The sequence below is a fragment of the Choloepus didactylus genome, chromosome 20, assembly GCF_015220235.1.
Source record: "Choloepus didactylus isolate mChoDid1 chromosome 20, mChoDid1.pri, whole genome shotgun sequence".
Taxonomy (NCBI): domain Eukaryota; kingdom Metazoa; phylum Chordata; class Mammalia; order Pilosa; family Megalonychidae; genus Choloepus; species Choloepus didactylus.
In genome coordinates, this window is record NC_051326.1 from 48,700,307 (window position 1) to 48,726,838 (window position 26,532).

The 26,532-nt window shown below is 36.9% G+C and overlaps 1 protein-coding gene across 3 annotated transcripts in view; it reads left to right on the forward strand.

Annotated features, from left to right (window-relative positions):
- The first annotated feature begins 2,180 nt into the window (after positions 1-2,180).
- Positions 2,181-26,532, forward strand: part of TPO (thyroid peroxidase) — a 123,227-nt gene continuing 98,875 nt past the window's right edge. For 2 of the 3 annotated variants that reach the window (XM_037812974.1, XM_037812972.1), the window contains exons 1-4: positions 2,181-2,303; positions 2,937-3,017; positions 3,159-3,253; positions 16,089-16,173. In XM_037812974.1, coding sequence (XP_037668902.1) covers positions 2,977-3,017; positions 3,159-3,253; positions 16,089-16,173 — 221 coding nt within the window. In that variant the 5' untranslated portion in view covers positions 2,181-2,303; positions 2,937-2,976. Of the gene's footprint in view, positions 2,304-2,900; positions 3,018-3,158; positions 3,254-16,088; positions 16,174-26,532 lie in introns of all 3 variants that reach the window. The other variant, XM_037812973.1, reaches the window with a different exon arrangement.

Consider the following 26,532-nt stretch of genomic DNA (forward strand, 5'->3'; position numbering starts at 1 on the left):
TCCCTTTTCCCCATCTCCTCATTAATACTGGTTGTTTTCAATTGCTTTTAATATTTGCCTTTCTAAAAGATGTAAGGAATAGCTAGTCATTATTTTAATTTACATTTCTCCTATCTTCAAATTCTTGCTTGAATATTTGAACAATGCTTTCTCCTATTTCACCATCTACCTTTCTGACTATTCCTCCCCGCATCTTTTCATGCACATATATTAGTTTCCTATTGCTGCTGTAACACATTACTACAAACAGACAAATTTATGCTCTTACAGTTCTGAAGGTCATAAGTACGATGTAAGTCTTAAGAGGCAAAAATCACAGTGTCAGTATGGCTGGCTCCTTCTAGAGCTGCAGGGAGACTCTATTCCTTGCCTCTTAGTTTCTAGATGCTGCTGACACTCCTTGGCTCCTGGCACATCACTCCAATCCTGCTTCTGTCCTCATGTAGCCACCTTCTTTCCCACTGACTCTTGCTGCCTTCTTATAAAAACTCTTGTAATTATTCTGCTTCCACTCGAAAATTCAGGATACTCTCCCTGTCTCAAGATCCTTAACTTAATCACATTTACAAAGTCCCTCTTGATATGTAAAGTGACATTCACAAGTTCCAAGGTTTAGGAAGTGAACATCTTTGGGGGACCATTGTTCAGCCTACTGCACATCCCTTAGATATTTGTGCTCCTAATCATTCTACTCCTAACCACCATGACTTTTCAATCTAGATTCTCTCACTGAATGATCCTATTTATTCAAATTCAGCTACCATACCTGTTAATAACTGTCAAATATTTCTCTTCAAGTCCAGCTTCTACCTGTAGTTCCAAAGGTGTATTTCCAAGTGTCTATTGATTCACTGTCTCTTTGTACCACTAGAACCTCAAATTCAATATCCAAACCTGAAATAATTACCATTTTATTTGTTCTTTCTAAACCCAGTTTCGCTTTTCACCAGCATTCAGAGTCAGTATAATGGTATTATCACACACTCAGGCTGTCTAATTTAAGATGGTTGAGCCATCTCAGGCTTTATCCTTCTCTTTGTTCCCCACAATAATGAACCATCAAGTCATATTAGTTCTCTTTTTAAAGAGCCACCAAATTGTGTCCTTCTTTTCTATCTCAAATCTCACTGTCTTACTGCCAATTCTCAGCATTATAGAGAATTATAGCTCTTATAATTATTACTCTTGACTGATTTCCCACCTGCTTTTTAGATATCTTCTAACTCATTTACTGTATTACCTTTAGAGGGATCTTTCTAATGCTAATCATCATATTCTTATGCTTCAGAATATCTCCTAACTTACAGGCTAATGTTCAGATGCCTTTGCATAATGTTTTAGAATTTAGTCTCAACTTTCCTAGAGGAAACATCAGTCAACTTGAAATAAGTGTTTAAAAAGAGAGGAAAAAGGAGAAGAATGAAGTAGATGACTTTCATAAAGTAGAAACCCAAAAGACTCTGTGGAAAGTGGAGCAATTCATAGTCTCAGATTATAATAGACAGCTGCAATGAAAGTCTATATATTGATTCCATCACTAGCCTGAAAGTATCATTGAAAACATATGTTAGTTTGATCATTTCATGCTGAGCTATATCACTTAAAGCTAGATTAATCATGAAAACATTGTGTCTCTCATTTTTTAGAATAGAGAAACTATGACCTAAATTTTAGTCATATCTCATATTCGGTTGTAACTTTTTTTAATGTATCCATAATAGGAATGGTGTTGGGCATTGACTAGCAAGCTGATGAACACCTCCAGGATAGTATTCATTTATTCACCCACCAAAGTGGGAAATATGTTTTATTATTTACCTTTTGAAATAAAGAAACTGAGAGCTTGGGGATGACCCAGAATTACACAGCTAGTCAGTAATGGTCCTGGAATAAAACCCATATCAGTGTACTTCCGAAGATCAATGTCCTCTTTTCAGAAGTTATTTAACTCAGAAAAGTAAGAAAGAGGAAAATGTCATTTTAGTGTTTTTTTTTTTTTTTTCTTTCTCATTAAATACATTTTCTTTCCCTTTCTTAACTCACAAGACCAGGAGATGAACCTCATGTGAACGTAAATGTTGGTGCAAACATAACAATATTGTGCAAAAATTTTGTTGACACAAAGAACAAAAGCTACTCCATTTCCTAACAGCTTGAGTGGGTATCAGAGCATAGAGGCAGTTTATATGGTGGATAACTAAGTCCCTGGGAAGCAATTGAGGTTCACGGTTCTGAAGAGTTACAGCCAACGATAAAATATCCAACCTTGTGAGCTCACCTCCTTTGCTGAGAAGAGAAGAAAGGTCAGATTGTAAAACTTTCGATTTTTCCATTTTCTAAGAGAAATTCATCATAGAAACTTGTTAAGTGATCCAAAGAAGTTATTATTTGGGGCTGTAATGCAAATATGGATAGCTTCTCTTAACAAAGCTAACTGGTTGATGATTTTTATGTTTTCAATTATCTGAGCTCAAATGTGCGTGGCCTGTTAAGTCATGTTAGGCCATTTCACTGATCATAGTTTATTGAAACATATTCTCATTAGAATATATTCGTTATTACTTTCATGCTTAAAAATTAATAATTAGAAAATAACTATAGAGGGCCTGAAGCAAAAAAGATTTTGAAAGTAGAAACAATTGATTTTGAATAATCTGCTTTGTCTTAAATCTGTAATCCTGAAATAGTTTTACAAATGGGAAAAGAATGCTGTAAGAAATTCAATAGTCATTGAAGAATTTTTTTAACATTTTTGCTCCCAGTAATTCTACATTATTTGATATCACTATGGATTAAAATTGGTCATTACTGAGATATTTTGGTGACTATTGCTGTCAAATATGAAAGTTCCTTTTTCAGATAATTCAGGCATAACAGATGTTTCTACCTATTAAACACAGCAACCTGATTGTAGATAACAATCTTTCTTCATTCAGAAGTCAATCCAGAAACTTCCAGGACTCCAGACCCAAGCCTATGAGAATCAATCACCATTGTAGAGACCAACAAGGAGTCAGGTAATAGAGACCTCTAGCTAATAAGATGCCCCCCACCCCACCCCCCCTAAAAAAAAAAACAGAACAAAACAAAACAAAAATTCTTATTGAACTTTCCAATGCTTGTTTGTAAGTATTTTTTGTTTATTATTTTAATTTTAGAATGAAAGCACTTGCAGTATTGGGAATTACAATGATTTTAGCCTGTACTGGCATTTTCTACCCTTTCATCTTGAGAGGCAAAGACTTCTTTTGGGGTACGTAACAAATAAAATATAATCTTTTGACCTTATAGGATTATTTTACACAATTACCAAAACAGAAAGCATTGTGGCACCTCTTCAGAGTCAGTTAAGCGTACATTTTCTTATACTTTTCTGGTGAAAAAATGGTTCTTGTATTTTCAAGGATTACAATACAATTCTATCCAATTTTCTATTATTAGAAATTTCTAGTTTTAGCTGCTCATATATTTGAAAAAAATTTCTTAGGGTATAATTGCTTGTTCTCATGTTAAAAAATTATTTTCTATTAAATAAATTCTGTGTAATATTTTCTGGAAACAGTGTGCTACAATGTCAAATTAATTTAAGTAAACTACAGAGATGCTGTGGTTAAAATGTAATCAGATCAAAATGTTTTGTTTTTGTTTTGTAAAATTAATAAATCTCTTTAATTAATAGTACAATTATAAAAACATGCTATCATCAATTGTGACAAATATTCCACATCAATGCATGGTACTGGTGGTAGGATGGTGTATGGGAATCCTACATTTTATACGTTATTTTCCTATAAGCCCACAACTTCCCTAAGAAGAAAAAAAAAATTTTAATTAAAAGCCCCAAGCAGTAAGAACAAGTTTTACTCCAGCAGAAAGTTGTAGGGGTATTTGCCTAGGAATTTCAACCTTGTGGTTACTCGCTAGCTTCTGGAAAGGTTTAAACAGCACTCAGCAGGTTCATACCTCTCAAAAGATCATTACTGGCCCATCTGCACAATTACCTGAAGTTTTTACTCACGTCAGCTTCTCCATTGGAAATCAGAAGCCCTTCTCTAATCTCTCTTCTAGGGAATTGTCAAGTCTTTCTGAATCCTTGCTGCCCACATCCACACCATGCTGTGCTTCTGGCTGAACACCTCATTTTATTTCAATTTTACAGAATCCTGGAGCTCCATGACTGTATTTAAAAGTTGCTCTAAAGTCCTTTGCAGAATCACAGATGCCTTAAAAATGCCTTCTGGAAGTTGGGCAGTAAAGTGGCTAAGAACCAGAGCTCTGAAATCAGATAAAGCAGGGTTCAAAACCTATGTTAGCCATTTACTAAATAAGGCACTTTGGGTATGTTACTTAACCTCTTTAAGCTTCCATTTCCTCATCTGTAAAACGGAAAATTATCCATCATTGTTAGTATTTGTGAGCATTCACTGAGATACTCCATTTAAAGTATCAAGTGCCCTGTATCTGGTCAATACCAGGAAAAATAAAGACTGATCCAACTTTTAAAGTTCCTCAAGTAAAAATAACTCCATGCTCCCTCCGCCCCCCCCAATAAATCAATCTTTCTAGTACCTGGCACCTGATAGATGTTCAGTAAGTATTTTTGTGAGTTTATTAAGTTGTCCTTTTATTTCATATTTATTAAGTTCCTATTTCGATGAAATCATGGTAATGAAAGTTATAAGTTATGTAGATGATTTTGAACAAATTATTATCAAGAGAGCTACTCAGTAAAATATAATCTATATATCAATTTTTAAATTTTAGAAATCATATTTTTATATGCAATATGTAACATTGCTAGTACATTTTTAAATTATTTCCCAATCTTGGAGTAGTTTGCCCTTTTATTCTTTGCTTAAAATTTTAGTAAATATATGAATAATACACAATATAGTAACTGACCATTATACTGCAGTTTTGGACACTTCTTTTGTTCCTTAGGACACTTTTGAAACTGGCTTATAACCTGTTTGCTTTGTAAATTATTTGTTTAGAAAATATTATTTGCCTCACAGTGTTTCAATTTTACATTATTTAATACAAGAAAAAAATTTTCTCCAAGGGACAATAAGACAAACAATAGCTTTGAAACAAAGAGATGTTCACTGGTGAACTTTCTTTGAAACAATAATGTTTTAACGTTTTATTCTGAAATAATTTCAAACTTACAGAGCATTTTATGCAAATGCCCCCTCACCAACCAAGATACCCAGATCCACAAACTTTTAACATTATTCCACCTTTACGTACCAATCTATCCATCCATCCTTCTATTTATCCATTTTCTAAACATTTGAGAATAGGTTGCATGCACTATGCTCCTTTAACATTTAAAGCTTCTGTATACATTTCCCAAAAACAAGGATACTCACTTATGTAACCACCTTAAATACAGTTCTCAAGTTCAAGAAATTTAACACTGTGTGGTGTACTCTAAAGACACATTATGGCTCTAAAATTAATGATTGCCAGTAAGCCCACTAATCTCGCAAGGCTGACACTACGTTTCACTTGGGAGATGTTGCAACCCTAACCAGGGGATTTCCAATCAAGGTCATCTCAGAACAGACGTAACTTTCAGAAACTTTAAAATAAGGCTTAACCTTACGAGATTGGTCCCAATTCCATTCATGAAAGAAACATCTGGAAACTGGCCCACACTGAATACAGGTACATGAGAGGGGAGAGGTTCCCCCAAATCTTGAGTTGTCTCCTGTTGAAGACCTTTGCTGTCAGTCGGTTATACATAAAGTGCCACAACACTGGCGCGCTCCAGCTATTACTCTTTTAAGAGCGCAGCTTAAATAAACAGGCTTAAGCATCATGTGATGCCTGAGGCTCCTCTTTGAAGTGGACTGAAACAAAGAGCAGACGTTGCCCCTGGAGACTTTGCCATCCATAGACCACTGAATATGACACATTGATAATAAAGCTTACAATCTATGTTCTTATTTTTAATGCATCCTAATAATATCTTTTTGGCATTTTCTCCTCCATTATTAGATCCAGTCTGGGGTCATATATTGCCTTTACTTATCATCTCTTTAATCTCTCCCTCTGTTCTGGTTTGCTAAAGCTGCTATTATGTAAAATACCAGAAATGGATTGGCCTTTATAAAGGGGATTTATTAGGCTACAAATTTACAGTTCTAAGGCCATAAGTGTCCAAACCAAGGCATCAACAAGAGGACGTCTTCACTGAGGAACAGCAGATGGCGTCCGGAACGCCTCTGTCAGCTGGGGAGGCACGTGACTCGTATCTGCTGGTCCTTTGCTCCCAGGTTGCACTGCTTTCAGCTTCTGATTCCAGTGTCCTTCTCTTTAAGCATCTGTGGGTCCTCACTTAGCTTCTTCAGGGCAAACTCTGGGCTTCATCTCTTAGCTTAGAATCTCCAAACGTCTTTCTGTCTACATCTCCAAGTGTCTGACCTGTCTGCTCTTAGCTTCTCCTGGGAGCAAACTCCGGATTACATATCTCAACTTCTCTCCAAATATCTCTCACAGTTTCTCTGAGCTCCTTTGTTCCATGAGTTCTCTTAAAGGGCTCCAGAGATCTAATTAAGACCCACCCTGAATGGGAGGGGTCACACCTCCATTGAAATGATCTAATCAAAAGGTCTCACCCATAGTTGGGTGGGTCATACCTCCATGGAAACATTCAATCAAAGGTTCCACCATTAAAGATTGGATTAAAAGATCCTGGCTCTTCTGGGGTCCATTACAGTTTCAAACCGGCACATCTTTTCTCTTTTTTAAATTGTAGAAACATATATACAACATGAACTTTCCCATCGCAACCACTCCCAAGTATACAATTCTGTAGGATTAATCATACTCACCTGTTGTTGTGCTATCCTCACCACCAACTATTACCAGAATTCTCCCATCACCTGAAACAGAAACCCTGTGCCCATTATGCCTTAACTCACCCCTTTCCTGGTAACTTGTACCTAGTTTCTATCTCTATGAATTTGCATGTTCTAGCTATTACATGTAAGTGAAATCATACAATACTGTCCTTTGTTTCTGACTTCTTTCATTCAACATGATGTCTACAAGATTCACCCATGTAGTAGAGTGTATCAGAACTGGTTCTTTTTTACTGGTGAATAATATTCCATAGTATGTATATACTACATTTTTGTTTATCCATTCATCTGCTGATGGACATTGATACCACCATTTGGCTATTATGGTTAATGCTTCAGTGAATAGTGGTGTACAAATATCTTTCCAGGTCTCTGCTTTCAATTCTCTTGGATCCATTTCTAGAAGTTAGTTGCAGGGTCCTAGTGAGGGAACATGTTTAACTTTTTGAGGAACTGCCAAACTGCTTTCCACAGCAGCTGCGCCATTTTATATTCCCACAGACAATATAATAAGGTTCCCATTTCACTGCAATATTTCCAGCATTTGCTACTGTTCATTATTTAATAATCGGCATACAGTCTTATTGAGGCTCCCTTGTCCATGACAAATTCCTCTCGTGGCATTCTGAAGTCTCTCTTTATCTTTGGCATTCAGTAATTTGATATGTCTCTCAGTTTATCCTGTTTGGCATTCATTGAGACATTTGGATGTGTATATTAATGTATTTTGTTATATTTGAGAAGTTTTCAGCCATTATTTCTTTGAATATTTCTTTTCCTTCTGGGACTCTCACCATGCATATGTTGGTATACTTGGTGGTGTCCCAGAGGTCTCTCAGGCTTTTCACTTTTCTTCATTCTTTTTTCTTTCTGCTCCTCAGATTGAATGGTTTCAATTTTCTTATCTTCTAGTTCACTGATTCTTTCTTCTTGCAGCTCCAATCGGCTGTTGATCCCCTCTACGGTACTTTTTAATTTGTGTTACTGTGGACTTCAGCTCAGTTTGGTTCCTTTTCATGATTTCTCTTTATTGACATTCTCTTTGTGTTCGTCTATCATTTTCCTGATTTCCTTTAGTTCTTTGTCCATGTTTTCCTTTATCTCTTTGTGGATATTTAGAATCATTTCTTTAATGTCTTTGTGTAGTATGTCCACTTTCTGATCTTCCTCTTTAATGGCTTCCGATTCTTTGCCCTGCTTTTTTGCACATACCATCATTTCCTGTTTCTTTGAATGTTTTGTAATATTTTGCTGCAACCTGGACATTTTGATATAATTTAAGGTGTTATCTCTAAAATTCAGACCCTGGGGCATGTGCTTCTTAAGATTGCATCCAGCTAGTGTCGTTTTTTTAAAAATCGTTATTAGAGAAGATGTGGGTTTACAGAACAATCATGATTAAAATATGGTATTCCCATCTACCACCTCACCACCAACATCTTGCATTGGTGTGGAACATTTGTTACCATTGGTAATAGCACATATATTCTTTTTTAAATGTAAGCATTTAGAGCTATAAAATTCTCCCTTAGCACTGCCTTCACTGCATCTCATAAGTTTTTGCATGTTGTATTTCCATTTTCATTCCCCTCAAGATATTTCCTAAACTTGTTTCTGATTTCCTGTTTACCTCATTGGTTGTTTAAGAGTACATTGTTCAATTTCCACTTATTTGTGTTTTTATCCATTCTTCCACTGTTAATGATTTCTAGTGTCATTCTGTTGTGGTTGCAGAATATACATGTATGATTATAACATTTTCATATTTATTGATACTTCTTTTGTGACCCAACATATGGTCTATCCTGGAGAAGGATCCATGAGCACATGTGAAGAATGTGTATTCTGTTTTTATTGGGTGAAATGTTCTATATGTGTCTGTTAGATATAGTTAGTTTAGAGTCTCCTTCAAGTCTTGTTTTCCTTATTGATCTTATGACTGGATGTTCTATCCATTACTGAGAGTGGTGTTTTAAAGTCTCTTACTCTTAATGTAGAACTTGCAATTTCTCCCTTGAAATCTGTATTTGCTTTATATATTTTAGAGGATCTGCTGCTAGGCACACATATATTTATAATTTTTACACATTCCTGTTGAGTTGTCCTCTTTTCTAGTACACAATGACTATTTTTGTCCTTTGGAAATGTTTTGGACTTAAAGTCTGTTTTATCTGCTATTAGTGTAATCACCCCAGCTCTCTTTTAGTTACTACTTGCATGGTATATTTTTTCCATCCTTTCACCCTCAGTCTACTTATAGCTTTGAATTTAAGGTGACTCTCTTGCAGACAGCATATAGTTAGGTAACACTTTTTTTTGTTAATCCATTCTGTCAAACTCTGCTTTTTTACTGGTGAGTTTAATCTATTTACATTTAATGTCACCACTGATAATACAGGACTTTCTTCTGCCATTTTGTTATTTAGCCTTTTTAAGTCTTTTTCTTTTTTCTTTTTTTTGTCTTTCACTTCTGTTAATGACTATTTTTATATTTGTTTGATTTTTTTGAGTGCTCTCAAATTGCTATCCGGATATATTTTTCATCTGTTTTCTTTGTGGTTACTAAAGGGTTAAAATTTAACATCCTGAATATATAACAATCGTATTTGTTTTGATATCAAATTAACATCAATAGCATGTACGTGGTCTTTTTCTATACCTCTCTGTCCTCCCACCATTTTTTGTACTTTTTACCATTTATATCTTTGCACATTGTATGTCCAAAAACATAGATATATAATTACCTTTTATGCATTTGTGTTTTAGCACCTGTAGGAAGTAAAGAGTGGATTTACATACCAAACAAGATTCTACAATAACACTGGCATTTATAATTACTCAAATGGCTATCTTTACCCATGGTCTCTGTTTCTTTATGTTGCTTTGCACCACTTCTAGTGTCTTTTCCTTTCAATCTGAAGAATTCCCTGTAGCATTGCTTGTACGGCAGGTCTAGTGGTTCTGAACTTCCTCAGCTTTTGTTTATCTGAGAATGTCTTAATCTCTTTTGCATTCTTGGCTGGCAGTTGTTTCTTTTCAGCATTTTAGTATTTTGACCCACTGTTTTCTTGTCTCCATAATTTCTGCTGAGAAATTGGCACTGGAGTCTAATTGGGACTCCATTGTACATAACGTGTTGCTTTTCCCTTATAGCTTTCAGAACTCTTAACTTGTCCTTGGCATTTGATATTATGATCAATATATGATGGAGTGTATTTTCCTTCATGTTTGGTGTTCTCTGGGCTTTTTGGATGTAAACATTCACGGTATTGCTGATTTAGGAAATTCTCTGTCATTATTTCTTTGACTATTCCTTCTGCAACTTTTTCTCTTTCTTTTCCTTTTAGGACTCCCACAGTGCATATATTGGTGAACTTGATGGTTTTCCATAGCTGTATTAGGATATTTTAGCTTTTAATATTTATTTTTTTCTTTCTGCTCCTCAACATGATGCATTTCAAGTGTCTTGTCTTCAAGTTCACTGAGTTGGGATGGCAAGTCTGTGGCAAGTGTCCTGATTCAATTCTTCACATGGCCACCAGACTGGCACAGACATGCATGCTTCCAGTATATGCATGAGTGTTACTTTACTCCCTCTGGAACAAGGACCAGGGATCTGAAGTGGGAGCATGGGCCAGCTCTACACCAAGCTGGTGAGGTGATGGGGGAGGAACCAACCAGGGCATCATGAGGTCCCACCATTTTTAAATTGCTTGTTTCTTGATACAGTGCTAATCCTGTTACTGCAACACTTCAACTGTTTTCTGGAGCTTTGAGTTCTGCCAGCTTTTGTTTGTTGTTTAATGCTTCAGGGGGTAGGGAGGGGCGCAGAGCTCTGGAGCAACTCACTCTGCCATCTTGATTGAAACATGATTTTTTCAATCACATTTCAGCATAGCCAAAATTTAAATCAGTTTAGAAATGATTACACTAGATTGTTTTGTTTTTTTGTTTGAGTGTATATCATTTATGCTCACAGACTTTGCAAAGCAAAAGCAATTCATGACTCTTTTGGAAAAGTGCAGTCATTGGCACTAGTTTGCTAGGAGCCCAGGGGTTATTTGCCTGTGACTTTTGCTGGGCCACAGCTTACCATTTATAAGAAGAGGGTGTTTCTAAGTAGTCCTTGCTCTGTGATTTGCTCATCTCAAATCTAGGCTAATCACCTAACTATAAATCAGAAAGTAGAGATCTGTGATCCATGGGGTCTCATAGGTGGCAGAAGAGATGGTAAAATTCAGGTCTCCCACTTTCCAAGACTTTATATTGAAACAACACATTCAGAACCCTCATAGTTGAAACTGGCCTATGAGTAGTCAAGGGAAAAAAAAACAGTCCTGGATATATATTTTCAGTTTCATAAATTAGTTTGTAAATTATAAGAATGTTTGCATATCAAAAGAGAGGCTGTATCAAATCCCTTGTACTTAAATATATTATGAGGAATATACAAATTAATAAAAATTCCAGCATACAATTCCAGGAGGAAGTCAAATCATGGAAAGAAATAAGCTGCAGCACTTTAAATATTCTATAATTGAAAATAATTTGAAAAAATATTTCTTTTTTTTTTTTTTTTTGCCTCAGAATGCATGACCATTGTGGTTCTAAAAAAATCCATATAAATCCTTTCTCAAAAACATTGACTAGACTGTTTATTATGATAAGCCATTTGTATTCATCACCACACAGATTGTGAAGCATTTTCAGTGTTTGCACAGTCAAGATTTATGTGCAATTATCTTTATGGAAAATGTTCCGACAAGTTATAACTGTTAAAAGAAAATAAGATGCAAATGAACAAGTAGAAGCGGAGGCATTCCTCGTAGATTGGGAAAAATTGGGAAGCCAGCCTAATGAGTGAATTTGCTTAAAAAGAAAAGTTGGAAAACTTTATTCCAGTTCATTGAATTTCAGCAAACAGAAATTATTAAAGTAAGAATCAAAACACAGAGCTCTAAGCGAAAACCAAGTATTCAGAGTTAGTCAAGGATAAAGCTCAGGAGCCTGGCACATTTTATTATTTTGGAGAGGGAAAATTTCAGCTTTCTTGAATTTATACATGCACAGACACACACTTACACACTTACAAATGTCTCAGAGGTGGCTATATAAAGACTATCTAAAGTCTATACAAAGACTTTTAGAAATGTGTGGCTTCCCTTTTCTTTCTGAAACATAGTATTCTCTTGCATAATGGATTCCTGAATTCCAACTATTTTATATAAAAGATGAATATGTATGGAAAAGAATATTTTAGGGGGGAGTGGAGTAGGACAACGAATCCTATCAAAGAAGTAAATCTTTTTAGCAAGCACATATATTCAGAGTTATGAGACCAGGGTGATATCTCCAGATCAACAAATACGTAACTGTGTGATTTTAGGCAAATCATGTAACTTTCTAGAGTTTAGTTTTCAAATCTGAAAATAAAATATTAGGTTCAAATTCTGTAAGTATATGATCAGGCAATTTGCTGCTCTGGACTCCACTCTCCCCTCTCACCCTTTCGGAGTGCACTGAACAAGAGCAGAGAGATCACTGAATGAAGACAGTGATGAAAGAACTGGGAACTGGGGATAAGTCAGTAATCTCCATTCAGCCAAAAAGTAATTAATTTAAACAATATCTGTCTAGTTCCAGCAGAGATTTGAGACTATTATAAAATAGAACTATATTTTTCTGGGGGAAATTTTTCAACATAAAGACATATTTATTATACCAAGTTCAAAGAGATTAATAACATCGAAGCCCATAAAACTATCTTTAAAATTTTAGTAAAATATTTTAAAAGAAGAAAAGAATATAGAGAATAAGAAATACATGTTCAATTAATTAAATAAAAGTATATTAATATGGTCAATAATAAGAAACAGTCTCTATAGCAACTGCTATTTCTAAGGATAGTGAAGACATAAATACTTTTCTTCATATTTTATGAGCTGGTTCTTAAATGTTCTTAAAAGTTCTTACTTAGAACCAGCCATTTATCTAAGGACTGAAGAAGATACAAGTGTGAAGAAGCTATTATTTAGCCCTAAAGAAACTCACAAGACTCACTTACGCGGGTGATATAAGCAAAGGAATTAGTTACTTTTTTCTGGTGTGTAAAGAGCAGGAGGTTCAAAAACGTTTCCTAGAGGAGGAGGTATTTGAGCTGTAAATTTGAGCTTGAAGATTTCATAACAGGGAGGTGAAGTTGGGCACTATGTACAGAGACACTGAAAAATGAAAATTATGATGGTCAGATTGTCATAAGGCTAATTTCATAATGAGGCTGAGTGTAAATGTGTAGGCATTGGGAAATGGTCAAATGTGCTTAAATGCAATGAGAGACATAATCTGGTGTTTGCTTTAGAAAGAGGATCACACAACGAAACTATAGGGGATGGAAATTAAATACACAAGCCAGATAAGAGGCTCTTTCCACTAAGGCAGTAAGATGTGAGAATTAAATAGGATAAAAAAATTTTTCAAGAGGTAGCAAGGGGAAATTAAAACTATAGGGTAAAAGAAAGGAAAAACACTGCTGAGTTTTTTGCTGGGGAATTTGACTTGCTGGGTGAATATTTGAGACCATTAACACTTATAGAGAATAGAAGAGTAGGAACATGGATTCGAACTTTAGGAGAGAAGTTCAAGGTGAAGATGGATATTTTGGAGAGAACGAAGGAGGGTGAATAGAAAATGAAAAGACTAGAAGAGATAAAGACAACACCAGCAGGGAGGTCAGCAGGCAGGGAGGAGAGATGTAGCAGTGGAACTAGGACAAAGGTGTATGGTAGATTAATGATAAAAGATCTGACCTTCTAGAGGCTCTTAGAATTCATCATATCCTCTGTCAAGAGTTTAACAAACTTCTCTTTTTAATTTTCACAACAATCCTTTGAGGTAAATATGGTAACAGGTGGGAAAACTCCAAAAGGTTTAGTGATTTGCCAAGTCATTAAGTGATTAAGTTTCAAATGAGCAACTCAAAAATCAGTTCTACCTTCACAGCCCATATTTATACAACTCTACTACATAATAATGTTAATAATGTCACATTTAGCACCAAAGTCACATAGGTAGAGTGATTATTGGATTTGGCATATAAGGCCTCATAGCTGACTTCAGAATTAAAATGAAAGTCGAGTTGTGAGGCCAGCTGCAGTGGATTTAGAAGGGAATAAGAGGGAAATATATGAAATTTACAAGCGTATGAGAGCCCAAGGTTTTTTTTGGAGGTGGGTGGGGGGGTGGGGGCTTCTCTGTCCCTTGAGATCTAGTGAAATTCCCTTCAAAGGCCCAATACTTTGATCCTGGGAAGTCCAAATCCCTTCTCTAGGCTTTATACCTTTTTTCTGGTCCTCTGTACCTCTTGGTGCGTTCTTCCAACTTGCCACATTCCTGTGCCGCATTTCTGCTAATATGAAACTGGGTCCCTTATTCAGAGTCTGAGATCAGGAATTCATGGACTTAATAACTCTCCTGAGTACTGAAGATTGTGGTGGTCTAGGAAGAGTTTCCATCCTGCCTGCACAGCCTCTGCCACCTGTGCTGTGCCCTCCCTCCTCTCTTCCTTTCCTGCCCTTCCTTGCTAGTCCATCCATATTGCCCAGGGAGCAATCAATTCATCTCTCTCTGCAGATGACCCTCCCCAAGGACTCAGTGACTAAATTATGTTTCCCAGACCCACAAGTGACAATCTATGATGTAATCCTTCTTTGTTAGACTATACTTTTTAAAGTGTGGTGATCAAAAGAAGAGCCAGTTTGGCTCAAGCCAGAATTACATAGGGAAAGAAGTAATGGTGTAGAATATTTATTGTTTGGAGGCGGGGAGGAAAGTTGAAGGAGTTCGATGTTAAAGCCCTTGAGAAACCTTCCAGATACTTTTCTGCAGGTCTACCAGGTGCAAGGATCTATGCTATAACTGGAATCCAATATGATCTTGGGCTTCTAGGAACTTGCAATGTAAAGTGCTTCAAATTTTTCTAACAGTTTTGAATCACTATAATTTCTTCACCAAAATCATTAGTTAAATTTTAGACCAGAGGTTGTCAGTGGTAATCCTGCTATACACTCTAATTTAATATAGTTTCAGGGATATGCTTTGCTTTTTTAATTCTAAAGATACCGAAATTTACCTTTTCAAAAAATAGTTTCATTTCTATACAGATATGTAATTCTCAAATGCATGCTGATATTTTATTTACTTTTAAAATGCATCACTTTTGATAAATGATTGCTTATATGAAAGATACTTTGGTAACAGAAGTGACTTGTGTGTATTATCAAAGCATGTGTCTCCTTTATATTATTCACTTAAAGCCTCACATTTTAACACAGAATTGGAATCTTAAACTATTAAACCTTTCAAATACCTATCAAAAGAACTGTTACTGCAAATAGAAAGAGGAGAGTGTAATTGACAATATGATGACTTGCAAACTGGGCAACACTAAGTGAAAGCTGATGTCCCAAAGTGTTGGGGGGGAGTGGGCACTGGCAATTTACAGACCAAAAGGTGGGGGGAAGGGAATTCCAGATGTCCAGTGAGTTCTGTTCTCACTTCTTACAGCTTATTAAAACATGGAGGCAGCGGGAAACTTGTTGGAAGCTGATTGGCCAAAGATCAGGTTTCTTTTTCCCCTCCTTTTTCTTAGGAGCTGTGAGTTTCTTTTTCCAAGCTGCGCATGCCAGAAGTTTGGTTTCGTAAGTGCAGGGCTCCTTTGCCAGGAACCATTTTGTAACCCAGGGCCTGAAGGTCAATTAAGAGTTCCTTTAACATACCAAAGTAAATGAAATTGTGGTCTTCTCAATGGAAACTGCTGGTATATGGGAATGATTGACTTTTTTTTAAATGCAGAAGTTGTAATAGGCAAATATTGCTATAAACTTTATCAATGGTTTTTTTAACTAAAATGCTTTTTTTAAAAGTTTGGGCAAAGTGAGAAATAAGTTTTGATAATAAACTTGCACCAGGTCATTCAGTGTTGGGCCCTTTTTCTCATTCTCTCCTACATGTTGCACTACGTGGTAGGAATTAACACCCCATTTTGAGATGGGGAAACTGAGGCTCATAGAAGTTAAATAGTCTAACCAAGATCCCACAGACCCAACTGGCCCAGGAGCCATGCTTTGTCACTAGATCAAGCAGGATTTGATGGATTAAGATAAAAATGACAAGAGAATTGCTGAACTTTGTGTTTTGATTGTGTGAATTTTTATTTCATAGGAAAGACTGAAAAATCTCATGTTATCAGCATTTTGGAAGAAAGTAAACTCATGGTGGATAATGCTATCTACAATACAATGGAAAGGTAAGGCCTAATAAATGGGTTAAAGGAAGGAAGGGAGGGAAATTGCATTGTGTGTTACCCACTGCATGACAAATCCTCTGTGAGAGTCTTTACAGACTTCGTCTAGTTTGATCTTCAAAAATCACCTCCAAAGTAGGTCCTAGCATCTCCATTTTACAATTTAAGAAATGAAGCTCATTTATCTAGTATGCTAGCAACTGACAGAACCAGTATTCAAATCTCATATTCTTTCTTTCGCAGAATACAGAGTAAAAGCACAATGACAGAATCAATAATTCAAAAATTTCTAGTTTAAAAGATGATATAGATTAAAGTTTTGATAGAAAAATGGGTCTCTCTCCTCAAGAATTAGGGAAAGATTAAGGAGAAAAGGAGAGCTCTAGATGCCAGAACTTCAGTGTCTGGTCCATGTGATGTAATTATAACATTACCTGAGGCACATGATGCATAATTAACTCTGCACATCATTCTTTTTTAATAATTAAGAAACACCTTAATTTAAAATATATAACTGTGGTGGTTTGACAGTGCATGTGCCCCAGAAAAATATGTTCTTAAATCTAATACATTCCTGTGGCTGTGAACCCATTGTAAGTAGGACCTTTTGATGAGGTTACTTCAGTTCAGGTGTGACCCACCTCCGTCAGGATGGGTCTAATTCTTACTACTGGAGTCCTTTATATGAGAATGAATACAGAAAAAGAAAGCAATGGAAGCAAGAAGTTGAAAGCAATGAAACCCAGAAGAGAAGGGAGAGACAAGCAGATGCTGCCATGTGCCTTGCTGTGTAGCAGAGGAGTCAGCGATTGTCAGCAGCCAGTCTTCAGGAAGAAAGCATTGCCTTTATGATGCCTTGATTTGGAGATTTTCCTGGACTCTAAACATGAGTGAATAATTTCCATTGTTTATGTCAACTCATTTCACGGTATCTTCTGGAGCCAACAATAGCAGACATAAATATTAAGGATATTGTGGTCCCTTACATTAGATGTTTGGAAAACAAGACAAACAAAAACTGAGAAGCAGTTCTTCTCACAAGCTTATTATTTTATTGTAAGTTAAATAATAATTATTTAAGTTCTCATGATACAAAATATCACAAGGCAGCAGTTGATTTATTCCCAGTTTCTCTTATTCCAATCAGGAAAAGAAATCTATTGTCCATATTGGCTGTAAACCAGTTTTTCCTTTTTTTCCTAAAAACTTGATTCGAAGATGAAAGGGAAGACTATTTCTCATGAACTCATACACAATTACACTTCAAGACTGGCTATTTTATAGCTAGAAATGAGAAAACTTTTCTAAGCAATATCCAGCGTTAGACTTGTGGTCAAGTTATTTCACTGACTCATTGACAGCGGCATGATACTACACTTTTGGAAACCAAGACACAGAATAAGACCCTTAAAGATGTCAAGAGCAATGAAGAGTCTGAGGTTTTACCCTACTCACAAGCTAATAATTTAGCATACTATAGTTTCTCAGATACTAGCCAAAGACAGAAGACTCCTGGATCAGAGACAAAGTACTTTACTCACATAAATATCAGTAACTAGACTTTTAACATTTAAGCCAGTTCTCTGAGACCCAATTCCTATAAAGCAATGCAAACAAGCCAGGTGATACCTGCACATGAAGTGGGTTGTGTTACATGAAAGGAACCCCAAGCTTAGAGAAACTACATCTTTTATAATGGGGGTGTAAGTGTGCCTGCCCTTTGCCCTGTAGGGAGATATTATCTTTATTATACTGAGTAGTATAATAGTTTGTTCTAGAGGGGAGATATTATGTCATCTTCTAAAGCTGTCCATTATCCAAACATCCTTGAAAACCTAGTCTGTAGCAAAGATTGTCTGTGCTTTTACTTTTAGAATCAAGATATACAGAAACAACAAAGACTTTTGTAGAGAATTGTCTCCTAACAATATCCATCCCTCATTTGTATAGCTTCTTGACTTCTTGCAGTTTTTTACAGGAGTACAACCCTTTGATGACCACTCTAATTAATCTGACTGGTAACTGCTGGGATTAAATCTGTTTAACTTATCTCATACAGCCTTTGTGGCTACAGTCCATAGGACCCCATGCAGCAGAAGGAGACTAACATGTGGTATTGACCTCAACCATACCTACCATGTGGAATCCTGAATCCGATTATCTAAGCAAATCTCAGAATCCATTGGGATCCACCTAAGAAAGCCAAGTGACTCTCTCCTTCAGTTTTTGAATTGATCTTTCTTTTCAACCCAAGGCACTAATCTAGGTAAAGCAGGATGTGTTAATGATTTCCCAGCCACCTCCTGGGCCCATCAAGAGGGAGTCTAGGGCCATTCTAACCCATGATCACTCTGACCAGTGAGTTGAGGCTGACCTGAACCTCCAGGTAGATGCTATTATCTAAATTACGAGGAAAAGGAAACTGGAGAACAAAGGGTTAAATGACTTTTTCAAATCCAGGCAGCTGGCAAGTAAAACGGAACAAAGATGAAGGATGGATGGCAAAGATATTTTATACTTGTTCAAACTCAGGACACAGAAATCTCTGTAATTGTGACCCAAAATTTGCTTTACCCTTTTGTTTTGTGTTGATGGTTAAATGGAAACATAAAGTGGATGAAAACTTCTCTAGATTCACAATCAGTAAGGTCTTCTGGGTACTTTTAAGAAGACTGAAAAAATCAGTTATTTAAGATGAATAGTTTATTTAAGACTAGACATGATAATATTTTTCCTTACAAGTAATTTTTTCTCAATTAAGGTTAATGAGCTAATAAGCTATTAATATACTGTTTGCTTACTAATCATAAAATTAATGAATAGATTTCAGTGATGAATTAGTATTTGGCAAACATCTTCAAATAATTGCATGCTCATTTACTACATTTATGAAATAATAAAAGATGAAACCTAAGAGTTATTTAAATAACGACTCAGCATTTTTTATCCTTATAAAAGTCTTAAAGTAACTCTTGTACCCTAAATCTGTGGTTTGTGTAGCATGCAATTTTGCCTTTCTTAATAAATGCTTCTAATACAAGAAAATAAATTCTTCATATGGATTCACAGTGACCATTAGAAATATCAAATGGCCAGTCCTTACTTCATGCTGCAAACATGTATTATGAACCTAATAATGGGGAACAAAAGGTATCAAAGAATGCAGTCTAGTTAAGAAGAAAGCATCCTTGACTTTCTTTACCATGAAGTGAAGGGAAAAGAGATAGAGGGAAGGAAAGGAAGGAGAGAGAGAAAGAGAGAGAGAAGGACATCCTGGGGGTGGGGAAGAAGAGGTGGAAGAGAGGATGGAGAAATAGAAGTGGGGGGGGGGAGAGTAAAACAAAGAAAATATCATATATTAACCCTGTGATACAACATACTCAGGTCTACGATAAAGATATGGCCAGGGCCCTCTGGGAGCATAAAAGGCACCTAATTGAATGCAATAGTGTTGGGGAAGGCTTCCTGAAACCTTGAAGCCAGGTAGAAGCCAGTCAGCTGCAGGGGAGTGTATAACAGATAAAATTCTCTCTGGACCCCAGATGCAAACTTAACCTAAGAATTGAAAGGTGTCTAATTCCAGTGAGATGCCAGAAGATTGCATCCTTGGCTAATTGCTGTATGGCTCTAGTCTCTAAGATGGGGCTAGTGTGGGAGGGCTAGTCAGGGCTCAGGCTGCACCTACACTAAGGGTTCACCCATGACACCTAGAGCCTGCATTTCACTAGTTGGAAAAGAGACTGAGTCTAGGAGTAGCAGACATGGCAGAAATCCCTGTCAGGTATGGCTGGACCACCTGGGCCAGGTGTGGCTGGTCATAAGCAGCTCTGGGACTGGATGGGAGGGTGAAAGTGTGCATTTAGCTGTTCAGAAGTCTATCACAGTGGGTCCCGTGCCATGAGCAGGGGAATGTGACATCATCCCAAATCAGAGCAGAGAAGAGGCCTAAGGCTGCAGATGCATCTCCCTGCATCTGTCAAACGCGTCTCCTAATCTCACCTCCACTCCTTACAGCCTTCTTATGAAGAGCGCACTTAATTGATAGAACCAACCCCAATTACATCAAACCCTGCTTTCACTCGCTTCCCTTTAAAAACAAAATAAGAAACCTGACGACTCTTGATCATTGTTTTTCTTATTCTCTTAGGATAAATCTTGGGCAAATTTGGCCCCAGAATTTGTGTCCAGAGTGATTTCCCTCCTTTTCTTTGTCTCATAATTTCCATATAGAGTGAAGCGTTTACACTGGAGAGGCATCGAGGCTATGGAAATCAGAGGGCTAAGGAACCAAATATTCTTATAGTTTAAATAACCAGTAGTAGTGTCACCGTATTTCAGTCTGCCAAGGCTCACATCCCTTGAGTAATAAATCTGTTCCTTTTTAGCATTCAGCAACAGCTTCCAATAGTCACAATTTACTGTGAGTTCCAGAATGTATCCAGCCTGTGATATTTGTACTTATAGCTTTGATATCATTTGAGTCTGTTTACTATTAACGTTAAAACGTTTTGGGCATTGCCCGGGTGGCAGATTGAAAAGCTAAGGAGCATTATTATTTAATAAAAATGACACTGTTGAACAGTGTTCACCATTACCGAGAGAGCCAAGGTATTAATGGGAACATAAATTTGATATATGGCTCTTATCACAGGCTCTTCACATTAAGAATGCTGAGCCAGCCAGAGTCAAAGTCCACAAATTTGAGTTCAAAATCAGATATTTTGCTGCAGATAAGAGGATGCCTCTGTCATTTCTTAATACTTTACTCGTTCTCTTAGGCTGAGTAAATAACCTTTAGCACTAGCTCTGGGGATGTAGACTGTGATTGTAAAGCTGACATGCAGTTGGAATTACCTGTTGCTAGACCTCCCTGGGAAAGAGAGAAGGTTAACAGGGCACACTGCTGCCTACCAAGTGGTTTTGTACAAAACACACAAGCCAGAGAAGGGAAGTGTCTCTTCATAGGGATGGGAGAGGAAGGCCTAGGGCAGAGAAAGGGCTTGGGCAGCCCGGGACAGTGTGTCCAAGGCACAAATCTTTAGTTGTCATTTACTCCATAGTGGGGACCAGAATATCCAGCCCAGCATGCAGGGGGTAATGACAAGGGATTCTCAGTGGCTGTTCACCTTAGAAATCAGGGGGAGGATGGTGGAAAGTAAGGAATATTTTTGAGATTAACCATATATAGCAGGGTGCAGGCAGCAAGCAGCAAGGAAAAGAGTCTCCTGCTAAATAGATAAGTCTGACAGGTCCAGGAAAAATTCACATTATTGGGGTGCAGGAGGGCCTGTAGGGTAACCAGGCAGACTGCTGGGAGAGCCAAAGCAGGACCCCAGCCTGTGGGTTGAGCTCCCAGAAGGAGGGTAACAGGATCACTTTGCCTTGATGTCTCAGCGTGTCCAGGCTCAAGGCTCAAAATCAGAAAGCCAGGACTGTTTAGCAGGAACAGAAATGCAGCCTGGAGTCTGAGCCAGGTTCTGAGCAGCAGTGACTGAGGCGGAGTCGGGGGTTCTTGATTAAGTCACTGTATGGGGGTCAGGGGAAACACCCCTCACCTGGAAGAATGGAGGAAAAACTTGTATACATCCATTCACAGCCAGGCACCTGAGTAGATCTGAACTGCCACAAGAGAACTCAGGGGACCCCTCCAGGAAGGCTGAGGATGTGCAGCATTTCATTCAATCCTTACTACAGTCCTGGCCGATGATGAGCCAGTCCAGTGTTAAGTATCAGGACATGTCTAATCAATTCATTCATTTAAAGAAATCTCCAAATAAATTATATTTGTTTCAATTCGTTGGTTAGCTATGGGTTTTCCATCCATTATATATCTATATAAAATAGGAATATATGCATGTCTGTGTATACATTTGTCTATACACAGACACATAGTTAAATGTGGTTTAAAGTAGATGCTCCCTTAAAGGATTCCTCCCAAGAGGATGCTACTCGAACATTTAGACCAATGACCAATTTGAGTAAAGGGCTAAGGAAGTAAGGAGATCAGCTGGATAACATAGTCAGGGGCAGGATTAACTGCCGAATTCATCTTTCCAGACTCCTGGTTCCTTGATGTTGCCCCTTCTTTGGGGCCAGATTGTGGTATTTCTTGAATGCTAGGCAAAGGAAAGGATAAGAAATAGTAAGTCATTGAATGGCTTTGAACAATGCACTAAAGAGAACAGAACATTTATTTCATCAAAAGCAGTGCCCTTTGGCCTTGAGCTCTCCAAAGATGTCTTGGAAATTCTCAGAACGTTTTAGAGATTCGAGCAACAGACTGCTAAATGATTTTCCATCATTGGCAAATCAAAATAAGTAAGTGGTATTAGGTAGCCCTTCCTGCCTTTGACCCCTCCATAAAGATCTAGTTCAGGGGCAAAAAGACACAAATGATAAGGTCTGGGCTGCTTGGAATTGGTGGGACTGGTAAAATGAATGGGAGACATGTATGTGTGTGAGTGTGTGTGTATTTGGGTTTTGAGACATTTTTGAAAATTCATGGTTAAAAATTCATAAGATCCAGAAAAGGAGTTAAAATATCTCTTTCTTTCACCTTTGGTTTCCTCTTTGGAAAGGAAAGAGAATGTTTCATAGTTTTCTCACAGAGACTATTGGAATATATAAAGCATAAACCTATTCTTTTGGTCTGGGATTCCACCAGAGAGTTGATTCTTTCACAACTGAGAAATAGCAGGTAAAAGCACACTGTATCATCATCTCTTTTGGTCTCAAGTGAAGTTAGTTTGGGATTAGGTAGGATAACGTTAAGTTCTTAATGATCTTACTAATATGTTAATGAAAGGAAAATGACTCTGAATGTAGATTTAGGAATTTGAGCTTCGATTTGATACTTTTTTTTTAGGGGAGAAAAAGGTTAATTCACCACTGTAAACAAAGTCCTTTTTTTTTTTTTTTTTTTTTTTTTAGTGTGGTATACCTAAGTGTTCCATTTGAAGTCTAGTTTCAGGGAATGTATGTCTGCTCTATCATTTTGACCTTTAAAAATGTCTTCTGCTTCTGTGGTCCTTCTCACAACTATCAAGTTGGATTGTACATTTAACTTTTTTTTTTCTCTTGTTAGTGAAACTCCTTTCTTAGTGATAGATTTTAAATAAATTTCTCTAAGAAAAAATTTAACTTTATGTTTGGTCCCAGAATTGACAAACGACTGGACAATTTGGTAGCATTAGCCCAAGATTTCTGTTTAATACCACCAAATAATCTACTCCTCCAAATGTGGCTGATTATGTGTTTGTGGCTTTGTATATAAAGCCTTATTTGTTCCTTTTAGGTTATTTCTGTTATTGGCATGGGAGGTTAGAATATTTTTTTACAGACTCTCTCTAAATAGTAATAAAATAACTGTAGAATACTTTTCTATTAATACAATCTTCATTTTTTTTCAAATGACCTTTGGTAATATATTATTAGTAGAAATTATGGTAAGTGATTTTGAAGCAGCACAGTATTGTGGCTAAAAATGTGGATTTTAGAATCCAACAGAAATGATTCCAAATCCAAAGTCTACCACTGCCTCAGCTCAGAGTCCTAGTATACAAATAAAAAATTTTTATTGGGTTATTGTGAGGGTTCAGGAATTTTCTTTTTAAAAAAAAATGATTTCTACCACAAACTGAATGATACACAAAGTCCATTAAAATATGTATACACTTAATTCAGTAAGTATACACCCTATGGAAATATTGTCAATTGTGACAATACAAAGTATCGTTTATTAATTTCCCATTTTGTGCCAGGAACTATTTAAAGAACTTTACTTATATTATCTCATTTAATAATTCAACAAACTTATGAGCTGAGTACTATCTTAATTTAATAGAAGGATGGAGGGCAATAATAAGATTTAAATCCTCATCTGTCTGACACCTATTCTGCAAGGGATATTCTCCAAGATTGTGTTTCAGGGTTCCTTGCTTCAAACAAAATCTAACTTGGAAGACAATATGTGAACTTAGAACTGCTTTAATTGAAACAGGTATAGGAAGTCCAGAGAACAAACACACACACACACAATGTACATATGTGGAAACATACACATACCCATCCCTGCACACACAATTGAGAAGCGTAGTTTTACAATTCCTATTTTGAAAGAATAGTGGATGATGTGTGAAAATGGTCATTGAAAATTTTAATGAAAAAGTACATCACCAGATTACATAAGCCCTCTTCCTCAAGCTCAGGGTTAGAATAGATATTTTCTTGAGTTTACTCCCAGTGCTAATGATTTGGGAAGTCTTCCCCTGTCCTCCTGCCTGCATAAATAAACTCTCCTTTCCTCTTTATCCTGGTTCAGTGTGACTTCTGCTGGCCACAACTGAAGAACCCACATTTGGGAAGTGCCCCTTCTACACTAAGATCTGTTTTTTTAATTTCACATGCATTAGACCCAGCCTTTTCACTGATAGGAGAATTGACCTCTTACTGCCACAAGGTTTATAATGATTATGACGTTGGGGTTTTGTTTCAGTGCTAATGTTGAAACAAAAGGATACTTGCTAAATATAGTAAGAGATTAAAAGTTGATTTGAGTAACACCAAGAATGAAAATGAGGCTATCCCCACTGAAATCACGACATACTGAACAAGTCAATGGAACAGACTATACAGATCTTCTGGTTGTGCAAAAAAAGCTCAGAACTATGGCTTAGGAAACTGAGGACTCTGGCCAGGCAACAATAGATTTACCACAGTAATGTTTTGTTTACTTGTTTGTTTTTAAATATATCATGTCCTGTGAGCAGAGGCACTGACTGCTTTTGTTCCAGACTATTTTTCAAGAATGTTTGCATAACTGTTAGCTGTTGAAGACAGAGATAGTGTCTTCCTCCACAGAAAAGAAAAGTTTTGTTTATTGTCTGAAATAATAAAGTTAATATCTCCTTCTGGGATAAAGGTTAGTTTGCTTTATTGACTATTATAAGATTCATGTTCCCTAAACTTGGGGTTCCTCTTCTGTGGCTTAACTCCCCACATGTAGAGACATCAACTGCCTACCTGGTGTCTCTCTGTGGGAACTGCGTATATTAGTTTTCTATGGCTGTTGTCACAAATTACTACAAATTCAGTGTCTTAAAACAAAGCAGATTTGTTATTTTACAGGCTAGTAGATTAGAAGTCCAGCAAGGGTCTCAGAGAGCTAAAATCAAGGTGTCAGCCAGCCTGTGTTCCTTCTGGACGGCTGAGGAAACAATTTCTTTCCTTGCTTTTTCCAGTGTCTAGAAGCTGCCTGCATTCCTTAGCTATGGCTCCTTCCTCTTTCTTCAAGACCAGCGATGTTTTGCATCTCTCTGACCACTCTTCTATAGTCACATCTACCTCTTCTGCTTCCCTCTTCCACTTTTCAGAACCCTTGGGATTACATTGAGCTCGTCTGGATAATCTAAAATAATCTCCCCATCTACCAGTCAGCTGATTAATTAACATGTTTCCATCTGCAAACTTAAATCCCCTTTGCTATGTGACCTAACATCTTCCCAGGTCTTGGGAATTAGGATGTAGACATCTTTGTGGAGCCATTATTCCATCTACCATGTGCTTCTCAAGGAACCTGTATAATACGTTTACTCTGGCTACTGCTCTTGCTGTGAGTAATAAAGCCCTTGGTCTTGGATCCAGGGATCTCATGTCTTCTTCCAGCATCCATGAAAATGTGGCAGACTAATGTGTTCATTTATGAGTAATGTAAAATCTCAGTCCCCTCAAATTTCTTGATTTCATAGTATTTTTAAATAAATCTGTTGGCAGTTCTCAAATGTAGCTTTCATATTCTAAGCTATATATCATATCTATATATGCTATAGAGAAATTATGTATATATACATTATATACATATAATTTTGTATCTTAATATTGCCTCCATCACTCATTACTGTCAACCTAATGAAAGCTACTTAAGTGTCAATTAATTGATTTCCTTATCTGTAAAACAAGCATAATTACAGAACTTTTAAGGATTTTGAGAGTGGTAACTGAAGATATGAAGTAATAAAAATAAGTGTTTAGGACAGCAGGACAGCACCTGGCACATTATTTTCACCCAGTAAGCCCTGTATATTTTTGGCTATTGTTACAAATGAAAAATATAAACAATCCATTTCACTATGGCAAGAGAACAACTGAAAAAAGAAATTAGATTGCTTTTCCCCAAAGCCACAATGAGCCACAAATCTGAGAAGCAGCAGTTAGGGAGCTTTCCTGTCAGCTCCCGAATTCTGCCAGACCCTTACCACGTGCATGTCTGCTGTGGTCCCCTCAGGCTGTGTGGGCCCCTCACTTTGCGGGACCCTCAGCTCTGTAGGGGAAACAGCGAGGGCAGCACTATGGCAGCAAGTGTCT